Genomic DNA, 14616 nt, shown 5'->3' with positions numbered 1-14616 from the left:
TGGGTGAGGCTTTGCTAATACAGATGCTGCCAAAGGACTCAGGGGCCAGGGAGGCCTGGTAGTAGACAATATCCATGAAAGACAAGGTAAAAGAGGCAATGAGCACCTCAGCCTTTCCCCTGTCTTTGTCACTAGGTCCCCTGCCCCACTGAGCAGGGAGACCACATTTTCCTTGGCTAGCTGCCTTCCTTATGCTGCCAACGTCCTTACAGAAGCCCTTCCGGTTGCCCTCTCTTGCTAGCTCCAGCTCCAGCTCCAGCTCCAGCTCCAGCTCCAGCTCCAGCTCCAGCTGAGCTTTGACTTGCCTACCTCCATCCCTTCTGCCACAGCAAATGTCTGTGCCTTCTTCCTGGGTATCCCATTCCCCCTTCAACCCTCTGTGCACTTCCTTCTGCCTTTTCAAGTGGTAAATCACAAAGTCCCTGTTCATCCATGCCAGCCTCAGGCCAGGCCCTGCTGGACTTTCCTGCAGAATAGAGTGTTCCTGTGCTTTGAGGACATTGTCCCTGAAGATCCAAGGGGGCTCCATGGCTCCTCTGCCCTCCCGGGCAGTCACCCCTGGGATCCTGACAAGGATCATCCTGAACAAGAGGAAATCCTCTCTGCTGCAGTCCAGGGCTCTGATTCTGTTATTCCTCTTACCTCTCCACCATCTCATGGTCACTGCAGTGACAGCCAGCCTCCACATTCGCATCCCCATCCAGGCTGAGCTTCAGGGAAGAAAGAAAGAAAGGGGAAGATGGCACCATCTACTTAGAGGTGCAACTACAGAGCTAGAGAACTCACACTGCAGAAAAGCCTGCATTTCTTCCCCCACCACTGAGGGGATTCAGGACTTTTATGTGGTAAAAGGTGGATGCAAACAATTTCGGGGGTAATGCAGATATGCCTGTGGCAGTGCCTCCCAGGCTGCCTTACAGTCAACGGGGAGGAGGAGGTGTTCACCTGCCTTCTTTTAGATGGTCACATAAAGCACAAATGACTTCTGTCCCATTGCTCTGTGCTTGAAATGGGGCCTGAGGTCACAGGCTTTTAGGATAGTTCAGGTTGAAGGGGTCACAGGAGGCCTGTAGTGCCACCAGCTGCTCACAGCAGGGCCAGAGAGAGAGTCAGAAACCAAAAAAGGCTCCTGCCAAAGGATTTTGGGGGTGATACAGCAGGAGAAGGCAGGAGAAGGTTGACGAGGCAGTATAAGTCCCCTGGACAGAAGGGTTTCCCTTTCTGCCTTTCTCCAGAGAATTAAATCCTCAGCTTTCCAGAGAGAACCACCTGGGACACTGACTTTGCCACTAACATGGAGGCAGAGAAGCTCCTGAGCTCCTTACAGACAGAGGCTGGTCCAAAGGCCACCACCCCAATGGCACCAGACCCCCAGGCATGCCTGCCTTGCTGCTGGGCACCCTCCAGCCCCAGGCAGGAGGTCTGTGGGGAACAGCGTGGGGTCTGCAGCCTGCAGCCCTGGCCACCCAGCAGGTGTGGCGGGACCCCACTCCTCTAGGTCAGACTGGGCTCTCCTGCATTTCCCTAGTCTGAAGACTGTGTTCCCCCCAGCTGGGAATACAGCCAATCGGGGAGGGTCAATATGGGAAACACAATCTCTGTTCTGTGGTGTGAAGAGAGAGGGGAGGGCAGAGGGGGATCTGCTCCTGCCCTGGGCAGTGATTCCCTCCCTGCAGCCAGTACAGCCCTGCTGATGCCCTGTAACCTGTGGGCCCAGGAGGTGGGACTCCAATCTGCCCTGGCTCTAAAGATTCCTCAGCCCTCAAGACCCAGGATGCAAAGCACCAGTCTGGGGACACCTCAGCAGTCAAAGGGGCTGAATGCCTGGCGTGTTCCTGAGAACTCTTCTGCAGTCTCCCTGTACTGGTTTCACTCCTGTTGCCCATGGAGCAGAGACTCCTTTTGAGGATGAACTCACTCCCTGTGTGACTCTGAGGGCAGGGCTGACCAGGCAGTACAAATACCAGCAAGACCTCAACCCCACAACAGTGTCCCCTGCTCAGGACTCCTCCTTCCAGCCCCTTCCTCCTGGAGGCTTTGGGTTGGGAGGGACTGCTGGAGATCTCCAGGACCACAACCTGCTCTGAGCTGAGCTAACTACATTTAGATCAGGTTGGTGAGTGCTTTCTCTGGGAGAGTTTTGAAAGACCTCCTGGCCCCTGACTCAGTGCTGCTCAACTACCATGGTTATTTCTTCATTTTTTTCCATAAACTCATATGACATTTCCCTTATTGCATCTTCTCCTTGCTGTCTCTTGTCCTTTCCTCTCCTGGCTGCCAGCCAGACCATCCCATCTACTTTGGCCGAGGACAATCACAGCCTCACCTCCAAACATAGCCTTACTGGGTTCTCTGGGCCCTGTGCAGGTGGGCCATGGTGGCCAGCTCCAAGCAGAGCTATGTGCTGCAGGTCCCTACATGGTCTCCGAGGAGAGGGTATGGAGACATAACATGACCCAGGGCAGAGCCTGTGGGCTGACACCAGGGCAGAGCCGAGATCAGCAGGGGTGAGAACACAAGACCTCCAGCAGCTCCTCTCCCTGCCTGTGCAGGGAGTGACACCCAGCAGTGCGCCTGAGAGAGGGCAGTGACACAGGATTGAAGGCCCCATGAGCTGCGTTACTGGGCTCCAACCACCTGTGCTGGGTCTGGGAGTCCTGGCAGCCTGTGCCGGTGGCTGCAGCCCTCGAGAAATCCCCGACTCTGCTAGCAGCAGTGGTTCCCCTCCAGGACTGTCGGGAGCTCCTGGAGTGTCGTGGCTCCTCTCTCCCTCCTGTCCCTGTGCTGGCCCAGCCCTGCTGCCCTCCGTGTGACCCCCATGGCCCCACTGTGCAGGCACCGCACAGGACAGGGTGCGTTCAGGGTGGGGAAATGTCCCCCCAGCATGGTTCCCATGACAGTCTTCGGCGCCCTGTCCCCCAAAGCTCTCCTGCTCTGCAGCCTCCCACCAGTCATCGGCCCCTGCCCAGCCCTGATCCTGTCCACCCAGGGTTAGCAGAAGGCCATGTTCCACGGTCTGCTGGGGTCTGGGCCCAGGGAGAGGGGCCAAGTGGGATGGCCATTCCCCCCACACAGGTGCTGAGTCCAGCAGGCAGACGGAGCTGCTCACATTCAAAGATCACCCCTCACCAGGACCATGGGGAATGGCCAGTGCTGGAGATGGCTCGTACCAGGGACTGGGTGTGTGAGGAGTTTCCTGGGACAGCTTCTCCTCCCTGTTCATGCAACAAGCAGCTGGGCTGGATCTTTGCCCTGAAGCACCCTGCTTGAGGTCTCCCATGGGAGGAGGATGCTCTACAGGCTGAGTGGACGGCCCCAGGACCTCCTCTGCATGCTCCCTGCCTGACCTGCAGAGGACCCAGGAGAGGGCTCGCCTCCCGGGGGTCACAGTTGGATGCACAGTCCTCCAGCTGGGCATGGACCCTTTTCTGGATGTGACTTTTGGGGTAAGGACCAGCATGCAGGGTGAGGGAGATTGTCTCAAGGACATGTGCTGGGGACAGCGCCTGAGAGAGAGCAGCAAACCAATGTGGCTCCTGGGTCCGGCTTCCTTCAATGCAAGCTCTGACAAGGAGTCCCAGCCTTCATTTTGGTGCCACCCGTCAGGAGGGATGATGGCACGATGAGCTGGGTGGGTGGGGAGCATTAATCCTTCTTCAGCCACTTCCCAGGCCATGTGGACAGCTAGGACAGCAAGGACTTCTGGCTCTGCACCATGAGCTCCCTGTAGTGTACCCACACTCTGAACCTTTTTTTCTTGGATTAAAAGTTGGCATTCTTCTCTCCAAGACACTTTCAAGCTCAGTTCCACTTCCTTCTCACCTCTCCCAACTCCTCCTCTGATCTTGCTGGCCATTCCCACACCCCTCCCCTGTTCTGCCACAGGACCCTGAGCTGATGGTGCTGCTCTGCAAAGCAAGCAGGCTGTGAAGTCATGGGTCCACAGGGTGACCCTGCACTGGCCGTGCTGGTCAGGGTGGAAAGCACACCCAACCAAATGAGGATCATGGCTTCTAATCCCTCCAGGGGGATGCAGATGTGGCAGGTGCTTGGAAAGACTATGGAGCATTTCCAAGGGTGCTAGTTGTGTCCAGGTGTGCCTCTAGATCCTGGCCCTGGTATTTCACAGAGGGTGACACAGAGGGCTCTCCAGTCTCCCTTTCCTGTGCCAGCTGGCTCCTCACTGCCTCTGCTGGGATTGCGGAGGCCTCCTTTGCCCATGGATACCTGGGTTTAGCACTTTACCTTTAGGTGACTCCACCTTGGAGGACCTCTCCCTTTGTGAGGTTCCCCTCACTGCCCACCCCAGGCACACGCTGTCCCAGGAGATCCCCTGTGCTCTCCTGGCAGCTTCAGCTTCCCCTCCAGAAGGACAGGCATCTGACACTGGGCCTTAAAATGTGGCACAGCTCTGGGTATGTGAAATTGTGACCATTCATCGCCTCCACTGTCACTGGACACCGATGGGGGAGTCCTAAAGCCAGCCCTTGGTCTCTAAGAGATCATTGCATGATTATGAGCTTTTTGCTCCTGAATCCATGGAGAACCCTGTGCAGTAGGCCCTTCTGTAGTGCAATTCCTTGGGCATATTCTTAATACCAGTTTAGAAAGAAAAGCCAGCCTTCAAGCACTGCACCACAAAGAACCTACTTTATTACAGAGATACTGTGAGGGAGTCAGCTCTGACTCAGTGTAAGACACAATGTTATATAGGTACCAAGTGAGAGAGAGCAGTCTCAGTGAAGGTGGAATGAACCCAAGCATTTGTGCAGCAACAGGAATAGGAATACTAGTAATAATAGTAACAATAATCATAATAAAACTAAAGTGAACAAACAATGCTCAGTCCTAGTCTGAGATACCGTGGGAGTCATTTGTGGAGAGCAATGGCAATTTTACCACTGCTGAAAAATGTCCATGAAATCACTTTCCTCAGTGCCTCCTTGAGCTCCTTGTTCCTCATGCTGTAGATGAGGGGGTTCACTGCTGGAGGCACCACTGAGTACAGAACAGCCACCACCAGATCCACAGCTGGGGAGGAGATGGAGGGGGGCTTCAGGTAGGCAAACAGGCCAGTGCTGACAAACAGGGAGACCACGGCCAGGTGCGGGAGGCACATGGAAAAGGCTTTGTGTCGTCCTTGCTCAGAGGGGATCCTCAGCACAGCAGTGAAGATCTGCACGTAGGACACCACAATGAAAATGAAACACCCAAAGACTAAAGAAAGACTAACCATGGTAAGCCCGACTTCTCTGAGGTAGGAGTCTGAGCAGGAGAGCTTGAGGATCTGGGGGATTTCACAGAAGAACTGGTCCACTGTGTTGCCTTGGCAGAGTGGTATTGAAAATGTGTTAGCAGTGTGCAGGAGAGCATTGAGAAAACCACTGGCCCAGGCAGCTGCTGCCATTTTGACACAAGCTCTGCTGCCCATGATGGTCCCGTAGTGCAGGGGTTTGCAGATGGCAACATAGCGGTCATAGGCCATGACTGTGAGAAGAGAATACTCTGCTCCAAGCAAGAATAGAACCAGGAAGACCTGTGCAGCACATCCTGAGTAGGAAATGGCTGTTGAGTCCCACAGGGAATTGGCCATGGATTTGGGGACAGTGGTGGAGATGGAGCCAAGGTCAAGGAGGGAGAGGTTGAGGAGGAACAAATACATGGGGGTGTGGAGGTGGTGGTCGCAGGCTACGGCTGTGATGATGAGGCTGTTGCCCAGGAGGGCAGCCAGGTAGATGCCCAGGAAGAGCGAGAAGTGCAAGAGCTGCAGCTCCCGTGTGCCTGTGAATGCCAGGAGGAGGAACTCATTGAGGGAGCTGCCGTTGGACTTTTTGCTATCTCTAGGCATGGGGGACTGTCGAAAAGGAAAAGACATTGACAAGTTAGGAGAGAATTGTCAAGAAAAAAAACAATCCCCAGAATGTTCCAGTTCTCATACAACCCCCCACTTTGCTTCTCTTTACCAAGAGGATCTTTGTGCAGCTCCGTTGCTCGAGCTCCACTTTGCACTGGCTGAGTGTGCTGTGAGGAGCAGGGGCCTCTGCCCGTGGACTCCAGAGGAGTCAGTGCAGCTGTACAGCAGTGGGAACGGGGCAATGGGGGTGACTAGACCTGGCATTCACAGTTCCTGCCAAGTGAAATCCACTAGTGATGTAGAAGAGCTTTTCAGTGTCTTCACTCCCAGTTGTAAAGGATGAGGTTTGAGGAACAGAGTTTTAGGGATTTTGTAGCTATTTTATTTTCTTTTAGATGTCACCCCTGGCGAGTGTTCCTCAAAGGTAGAAATCCTTGGCATTTCTACTGTGAGTCGTGAGAGGAGAGCATCCACTGTTCCTTGTTGCAGAGTGAGGACATCTCGTCTGTCTATTAGTCTCATTCCCAGCTGTCCTGCACTCTCACCTCTTTGAGCTGGAGGATGATGTTACCCTAAAAAGAAGCCAGTCCCTACTGAGTGCAGAGGAGTCCACTTTCAAAGTGCAGGTCTCCAAACTTCTAAACCCTTCTCAGGGCACCTGAGGGAGGTCTCCACACTCCCCTTCTAGCCAAGGACACACAGGGCTCTTTTCAGATGCCCATATACAGCCTCCCACCACCATCTCCATACTCTCAGCATCTCTGCAGCTTCTTCATTTGTCTCTCAGATATCACAGAGGTGCTATGAGACAGCAGTGCCTTTCTAGAGGGCAGCTTGCAGCCCAACAGGACCCAAAAAGGAAATGGTCAAAGGACCATTAGGACTGAAGACAGGCCCTCCTTAAGGGAGAGTCAGCTCATTTCCCAACTCCAGAGCTCCACAGGTCAGAAGGGGGCTGGGGAAACCTCACTGCCATGCAGATCCCTCTGTTGCACAACTTGCAGCGCTGCTGTCTGAACCCCACCCCTGAGACCTGAGAGCAAGAACAGGAGCAGCATGGACAGGAGGAGAAAGAATGAGCAACCCCATGATCCTGTTGCCAAGGGAGGCAAGGAAAAAGAGAGACATACGGGCACTTAGGAAAGCCTTACTCAGGTGGGCATGCCACTTCATGGATGGTGACATTGCAGGGCAGTCACTCTCAGCTGCTTTGTCAGACAGCATGAAATTGGCCCGTGGCAAGAGAGAGGCCCCTCTCCTCAGCCAGACCTCTGTCTGGCTGCAGAGGAGATGGCTCATGCCCTTGACTCCATATCTTTCAGGGCAGAGGCTCGGCTGGGTGGGAGAGGAGACATGGGGGACTCGCTCAGAGGAAGATGTCAGCATCAAAAGTACTGACCATGACTTGCCTAAATCCATTCTCCCATGATGATTCTGTTAGCAGTTCCCTCTCATTCCCTGACCATCTCTGCTGCCTGGAGCTGTCCCTGCTGGCAGCTCTTTCTTTGTCCCAACATCTTTTCCCAGTCAGTGCTCCCAGACCCCTTCCCACCCTCTCTGTGCTCAGTTCTGCCCTACAGAAGCCCCCCAGGACAGGGCACTTGCCAGGGGCATCTCTCTGCATGCACGTCCTAAGCAGCAGATCAGATAAACTCCTATGAGGCCACACAGGTGATGCTAATGCTGTCTGTAGACTAAGGTGAGGCTAAAGCAGCTTGATGAGATTTCTCACAGACCTATTAATCTCTCAGAGTAAAGGTTTAGGAGTCCCAGTTCCTTGACAAAACAGAGAACTCTTTCTTTTTTTCTCCCTGCCAAAATTAGGGAACTCAAAGTGCAGATACCAGAAGGAAAGCTGCTTCTCTTTCAAGTACCCCTTCTCTTGATATTCCTCTTGAAAGACTCCTCAGACATCTCCTGTGCATGAGCTAGAGTTGTGAGCAGACCTGATCCACACAGCACCCTCTCAGCGGGAGAATTAACCTGCCCTGCTGGGTGGGGGTCGCTCCTCTCACCCAGAGCTTTGTCCTGCAGCACCGTGGGGAGCTCCCTGGGCAGGCTGAGTGCTGACCCTCACAGGCGGCAGAATCACTGCTCTGAACTTCTCTGGATTACAGCCCTGCACAGACCTGAGGGCACACCCAGGCTTCACCCCCACGCAGCTGCCCCTGGGAGAAGGGAGCAGCTGCCCTGTCCCTTTGATGCTGAGGCAGGGAATCCCTGCACTAAAGGATCTCCTTCTCTTATGCACTAGAAGAACAGGGAGAGCAATTCTTAAAAAGCCTATCAGCCATGGTATGGGATGGGTTCAGAAGACCCCTCCAGGAACCTCAATAATATTTCTCTACAGCCAGAGACTTACCGTGCCAGGGGCTGTGAAGATTTCTCCCACAACAAGCTCTCCTCTGTCCTCCCGCTCCACACTGCCTTGCACTTCTCCCTGTCTTCTCTCATCTCATGTCAGCAGCAGCAGGCAGTGCCCGCAGCCCTGCTGCTCTTTGCAGAGGAGCTGCTCCTGCACACAGCTGTGTCTGGGCAGTGCTGCCAGGTTGCCATGAGCTCCCTCCATCCCAGGAGCCTGACCCCACTCAGGAGCAGAGGCCCAGCTGAAGGCGTGAATTTCTCTGTCCCTTGTGCTCCCTCCTCCTGGGAAATGTTCACTGCAATAAACTAAAATAATCACCTATTGTCCTTTTCTAAAGAGTGCAGAGAAACTGATTCCAACATTGCAACTTGTCTCATCAGAGGGTGACTATCTATGATAGGTGGAAATGTCCCACTCTGGAAGCCCCTCTTCCCGTCTCTTAACTAGGCAGGACACCTAGACAGGGACAAGAAGGGAGCTCATTGACACATGTTTCAGGTGTTGATTCAGGTGAGTCAATTTGGACATCACATGCTGGTTTAGAAGCCCCTGGGCTGGAGTGGGATTCAGCTCCCTCCTGTGAACTCCACAGACACAGAGGAGGTGGCATTCCCCTTGCCAAAACTGAAGTGAGCACAACATAGAGGTCTGCATGGGAGCTCCTTGTCTAAGCTCCCATTGCAATCACTGGAGATGGAGGGTGGGAGTCATTTGCCCACACACAAACACCTGGCAACAGTTGAAGAGATAGACGTGGTCCTAGGCATGTGCCAGTGTCTGCTTGCTCTGGCTAAGTGACTATGAGACCCGCATCCTTCTGGAGCATCAGGTGGGGGCCAGGTGGGGAGTTTCCTTGGCCTTCTGGAATGACACTAGATGCCTACTGCTACTACTAGAGCTCCACTCACTATGAAGCAGAGACACAGGCAGACCTCTGCAGTCCCAAAAGCTAACAGAATTCAGTGCAGACATGTGATTTAATGACATAAAGACAGGCCATAGGCAGGGACCATGTCACATACCTGTCCAGCACAACCACATGTCTCTAGCACATACAGCATGGCACCTGCAGGAAAACCATGCCCCTTAGAAGTGGTGCTGGGCAAATGCCCCAGGGCCTCTCAGGTTTCCTACCTGTGCCCAAACAACTGGATCCCACCATTGCCTTTAGGCCAAGTCCATCTCGGCTACATTCAAGTGTGCTGCATAAATGGGAGGCACATCACACCAAGGTCTCTGCTCTACTCTCTGCACTCTCAAACCCTCTTGCTCTCCTCCCCCTGAACCTCTTCTCACCCCTGGATGTCATGAACAGGGAATGGGCTAATGATGACCTCAGGGTGGCTGGATCACAGGCTGTTCAGGCCCAGGGACTTTCTTCACTGGCACCTTCTCCTGCCTGGAGATCAGTCCACCTCTGTCACAGGCCCCACAGTGCTGCAGAGTCAGCTCAGGCAGCAAACCCCTCTCCTGACATTCCGGCACAGCCCAGCTCTCTTTCTCCCTGCCTTGGGCACTGCAGGGTTTGCTCTCTTAGTGGGAACCTCCTTTCACCATTACATTGCCATCTGCAATCTATTCCAGCATGTCTCTTCTCTGAAGTGGGACCACTGTACACACGGTGTCCTTGGCTCTTGGTAACAGGTTTCACCATGACCAATCTGTTCTCTCTGCCACAGCTGAGGCTCTGTAGCCCAAATAGATGCAAATGCCTGCAGCCTGGGGCACAGCCAGGAGCACAAGCTGTCACAGGACTGCAACATCACTGGAAGAACAAACGTGGTGGGATCACCCACATGACTGGAGGGCTGTGCTGGTAGAGTACAAGCTCTTCAGCAGAGACTGTCAGGGACAATGAGGAAGGGGGATGCCCTTTGTGTGAAGGGGCAGCTCAGATGTGTGGAGCTCTTCCATGGAAGAAGCAAGGCTTTGCGTGGGCGCTTGGTTGCAGTCTCCTTTAAGCAATGTGAACAAGTCTGTGGATCATGGGTCCTGGTTCTTAGGGTGGTGGTGGTGGTGATTTTCATGTCCCAGACATTCACTGGAAGGGCAAGCAGCAGAGTGCAAGCAGGCCAGGCAGTTTCTGGATGGTATCAGGGACAACTTCTTAGCACAGGTGCATGATGGGACAATACTCCTGGTACTTTCTTGTATCTGGAAATTTCAAACAGGGAGGAACTGATCAGGGATGGGATAGGCAGTGTCTGCCTTGCCTGTAGTGACCATGAAAAAGTAGAGTTCCAGCTCCTGAGCGGAGTGAGGAAGGATAGTAGCAGAGCGCAGACCCTGGACTCCAGAGGAGCAGACTTGGGCCTGTTCAGGGGCCTGGTGGGGGAACCCATGGGCGACAGCTCTGAAGGGCCCAGGAGCTCAGCAAAGCCATCAGGTCTTTAAGGACAGCATCTGCCATGCACAGGGATGGTCCATCCCAATACTCAGTAAAACTAATTCCTAAAGATTCCTGAAGAACCCTTCCTGAAGATTTCCACTATTTCACCATAGGAGAACATTGACATTAAAATTAGCCAATCATCTGAGCTGATGAAAGTGAGCTCATATTTTTGAAATGTTGAAAACAGTTCTTCATCTTTCCAGGCAGAGCTCAGCTGTCCAACCACAAGCATCCAGTGGCACTTGGAGAGGCCCCGGTGTGTCTGAGGCACCTGCCTGGGCCTGGCAGCTCTCACAGGGGACCTGTGGGAGACCGGAGCCCCTGGGAGCTGCAGAGGGAGGCTGGGCAGAGGGGACCAGGGCACCTGCAGTGGCACCAGTCATCTATGACCCTGTGACTGCATCCCACCCCAGCTCTGAAACATCACTTTCCCAGGGCAATAAGAACACACAGAAGTTTCAAAAGCTGAAAAGTGTAAAGAAACTTTTTTTTGCTTTAGATAATTTTTTAAATTTCTTTCTTCTTTCATTTCTACTGACTGTTTCTAAGGATTTCTTTCATAATAAGGCCTACACTATTAATAATGGTATCTTTCTGTCTCGCACAAGTCTAGTACCCTCAAACCACTCCCTGCCCAGGATCATCCTTGCAGCTCCTCGTTCCTTGCAGACAGCGAGTCACACCATGAGGTGTTGCACAGTCACAGCTGATAGAGGAAAGCAGGCTGATCAGCTTCAGTGAAAATGCCCTATTTATCCATGGCCTAATTTGCACCAATCTCAATGTACCTGTGATACAGTGATGTCTTAAAGGAGTCCCTACACATCTAGCCACTCTCCCTTTTCACTCCCTGCATGCGCATGAAGTGTGACTCCATTTGAGATGACAACAGGGATGGGGATTAGCTCACTCGATGCCAGACCCCTTCAGGGCAGATGTCTCTGGCTAACCCAGTTGTCTGGACTTCCCTTTCTAGTCAATGGAAATAGACCTCCCACTGAGAGATCTGGAGATGCTTCTCCTGGTGACCAGCTAATGCTCCAGAGAGGTTCTCACGGTTCCTGGGTCACATTTCCCAGCACCACATGGGAACACAGCCACACAGAGCATCTCAGGCAGCAGTGGCGTTTGTATGTGTCTATAAGAGCCTTTATGTAAAGTTCTTGTCACTGCTGAAATCTATACAAAAAATAGCTCTATGCTATTACTGAAACTGAAAAAGAACTGAAAATAGAACTGAAAAAAATATATTTTTTCAGAACTTCAAATATTCTTTATCAATTCTAATGACTATTTTCTCTTTTTTTGATTGGCAGCAACATATGAATGCACTACAGAAATTATTCTACGTGAGTTCACATGTTTATATATATGTTCTTCTTCATGATACACTTCCTGGCAACACTCTGAATGTACAAACTTTGTTCTGAGAAACTACTGCATTCAAATTGGCATGTCTCCTCTCCCTTCCTCTGCCTCTCTGTCCTCTCTTCCTCTGCCTACTCTGTCTTTACAGAGGCCTCATGGCCCCTCTGCCCTCCAGGGAAGTCTCCTGTTGGATCCTGCCAAGCAGATCCTGAATTAGCTGAAACACCTACCCGAATGTCACCCAGGCTGCTCTGTCATCTTCTCCTTACTACAAGGTCTCCACTGGCTCATCACCTGCTCCAAGGCAAAGCCCTGTGCACTCCAGCCACCCCTTTGCACAGAGCACACCTGCACCTCCTCACCACCCCAGCCTGCCTTCCTCAGCAGCCCAGTTTCATCCTGCCATGTGAGCTGTCCCACCATGTGTGTGTAATTCCACGGAGACAGGGGAGAGGGAGGTGCCAGTAAAGGGACATGGATGGGATCCTGAATGTGGGGCCCAGAAGCATGGACAACTCCGATAAAAAGCAGGAGAGAAAAACATAGAAGTGACACATCTACAGCTTTGCTGGTGAGGTCACTTCTTGTACAGGAACCTCACGGGCTGTGTGCTCGTAGGAGCCATTCTGAGGACAAGAAGAGCCACACCACTCACACCACCACTCATCCCAGCAGAGATGATATATGGGCAGGTGGATGGGGAGAGGCAGGCAAAGGGGACATGGCTGCAGTGGTGATTGTGAGGTCACTTCCTCTGCAGCTGCCTGATTGGCCCTCAGCAGATGTGCTGGCCAGCAGGCATTGTGATGCCACCCAGCACCTCAGAGAGCCCACCCAGCAGCAATGACAGCCCTGGGGAGGGGAGGGGATGATGCAGGTGAGAGGGACCCATCTGGGTGCTGACTGTGAGGGCACCTCTGCTGCAGCCACCCCACCAGCCCATGGCTGAAGGCAGGCAGGCACGGCTCATGGCCACCCTGCTCAGGACTAGCCCCTCTGGAGTGGACCTGCTACCGAGCAGTGCACAGCTCCTCCCCTAGGTCTTCTCTGAGCCCAGCATGCTGCCCCCATGTCCCAGAGACACCGTGGACATTATCTGGAGGCTTCCTTTGGCAGCTCAACCTTCCCAAAGCAGCACATGATGGATTATTACCAGCCAGAAGGCTTTTTTATAGTGTGCTACCAAGAAGGAGTCATGCTGCAGGCTCCAATGTGCAGTTTGATGATGGGTGGGTGAGATGAATTGTGCAAGGCCTCCTGGGACAGCCTTGGACCACTCTAGAAGGAACTGACCCTCACTTGCCTTTATCCACACCTCACTGCCAAGAGGGCACCTTTGTCCAAATCAGCCTCAGATCCACACTTGGGATTTCATCTCACAGGGGGCTCACTTGCAAAGAAGAGTCCATGAGTGAGCTAAGACCCAGGCTGTGCCCGAGCTCATCAGGCAGGAGCTTCAGAACCTGCAGGCCTCAACCAGCTCAGGGACACATTGCAAAATGTGCTCAGCTGAGCTGGACACCTGAACTGTCAGGTCAGAAATGACTCCCTTAGAGCAGAGAGGAGCACATGGAAAAGTGAGGAACCTAATTCTGAGGGGCCTTGCAAGTTATCTGCACAAAACAACTTCAGCTTTGCAAGCTGGTTCTCAGCTATGACCCCTGAAGTATTTCCTGCTGACTTGCAGGCAAGTGCTTGAGCATCATGACTCACTGTAGTCACTGCGCATCTGGGAGAAGTATTTTTAAAGGCCTATTATTTTCTGAAGAAATACTTTGTCTTTGGAAGTTTCCTTAATTTGCCCTCTTTAAAGGCTAATGACTGTGGCACTGCCACTTGAAAGAGTGCCTCTGAGTGCTCCACTGTGGCAAGACCATTTCCTTGTTAACCGTGTGGGTGAAAAAAGGTGAAAAAAGATGACCTCTTGTACTCCAAATACTCTAAGCTCCATATTTCTATGTATTTCATAGTCATGTCATATCTGGCTGGAGATCCTGGCAGGAGCTGAGGAAACTCAAGGCCTGAACCTCAGTGCACAGAAGGCAGCAGGCTGCCAGCATCCCTGGCTCTCGCCACCAGGGCAGCCTGGGCCCTGCGAGCCAAGTCACCTCCTCACCTCCAAGGGCTCCCCACCCCCCCAGCCTGGCAGCACCCCCCATGCACAGCACTGCTCTCTCCAGACACCTTTTCCCATTCCAAACACCAAGAGCCAGGGGCCACCACTCCTCGCCAGCACAGGGCATCCCACCACTGTGATTGTCCACTTCTGCCCCTCGCCGCATAGAGAATTGCCAGCCAACTCTCTTTTGTATCAGCTTCCCTCAGCAGTCAGCCAAGAGGCCTCCCTAATCAGGTGCCCTTTTGGGCCTCAAGGAGGGAGGCCAAAGCTCTTGGCACCACTCATCCTCTCCCAGGCCTTGCTCAGGGGGCTCAAAAATGAACATATGGTGGCACACAGACACACGGACCAGCTCGCACAGGGCCAGGGCACCAGTCCTAGACAAGCAGGCTTCCAACCAGGAAAATGGCACAAGGCTTCCGCTGCTCTCAAGCATCTGCATTTCACTGTCTCACCAAGAGCTGGGGCTTCTCTCCCAGGCAAAGCCTTGAGCCAAGCCAGAAGGATATGGCAGTGCT

General features: G+C 53.1%; 1 protein-coding gene across 1 annotated transcript; it reads right to left on the bottom strand.

Annotated features, from left to right (window-relative positions):
• Positions 1-1022: 1022 nt before the first annotated feature.
• LOC135326323 (olfactory receptor 14J1-like) lies at positions 1023-5485 on the bottom strand. Its single transcript, XM_064504204.1, has 3 exons — positions 4988-5485; positions 3348-3506; positions 1023-1082 (listed from the first exon to the last, which is right to left on the bottom strand). Exons 1-3 carry the CDS (start codon positions 5483-5485, stop codon positions 1023-1025), a joined length of 717 nt encoding a protein of 238 aa, XP_064360274.1.
• Positions 5486-14616: the final 9131 nt, after the last annotated feature.

The sequence above is a fragment of the Dromaius novaehollandiae genome, unplaced genomic scaffold (assembly GCF_036370855.1).
Source record: "Dromaius novaehollandiae isolate bDroNov1 unplaced genomic scaffold, bDroNov1.hap1 HAP1_SCAFFOLD_27, whole genome shotgun sequence".
In the NCBI taxonomy this organism is placed as follows: Eukaryota; Metazoa; Chordata; class Aves; order Casuariiformes; family Dromaiidae; genus Dromaius; species Dromaius novaehollandiae.
Note: the sequence above shows the minus strand (reverse complement) of the source record. Positions and strands in the feature narration are given on the sequence as shown.

What these genes read in the sequence shown, in the direction of transcription:
- LOC135326323 (XM_064504204.1), bottom strand. Translation starts at nt 5,485, where the DNA reads ATGGCCTATGACCGCTATGTTGCCATCTGCAAACCCCTGCACTACGGG. An exon ending in TGTACTCAGTGGTGCCTCCA is followed by an intron (nt 3,507 to 4,987) that starts GCAGTGAACCCC and finishes GCTCTCTCTCAG; the next exon opens with GCGCTGTCCCCAGCACATGT. An exon ending in CTCTCCTGGGTCCTCTGCAG is followed by an intron (nt 1,083 to 3,347) that starts GTCAGGCAGGGA and finishes TGCTGTGAGCAG; the next exon opens with CTGGTGGCACTACAGGCCTC.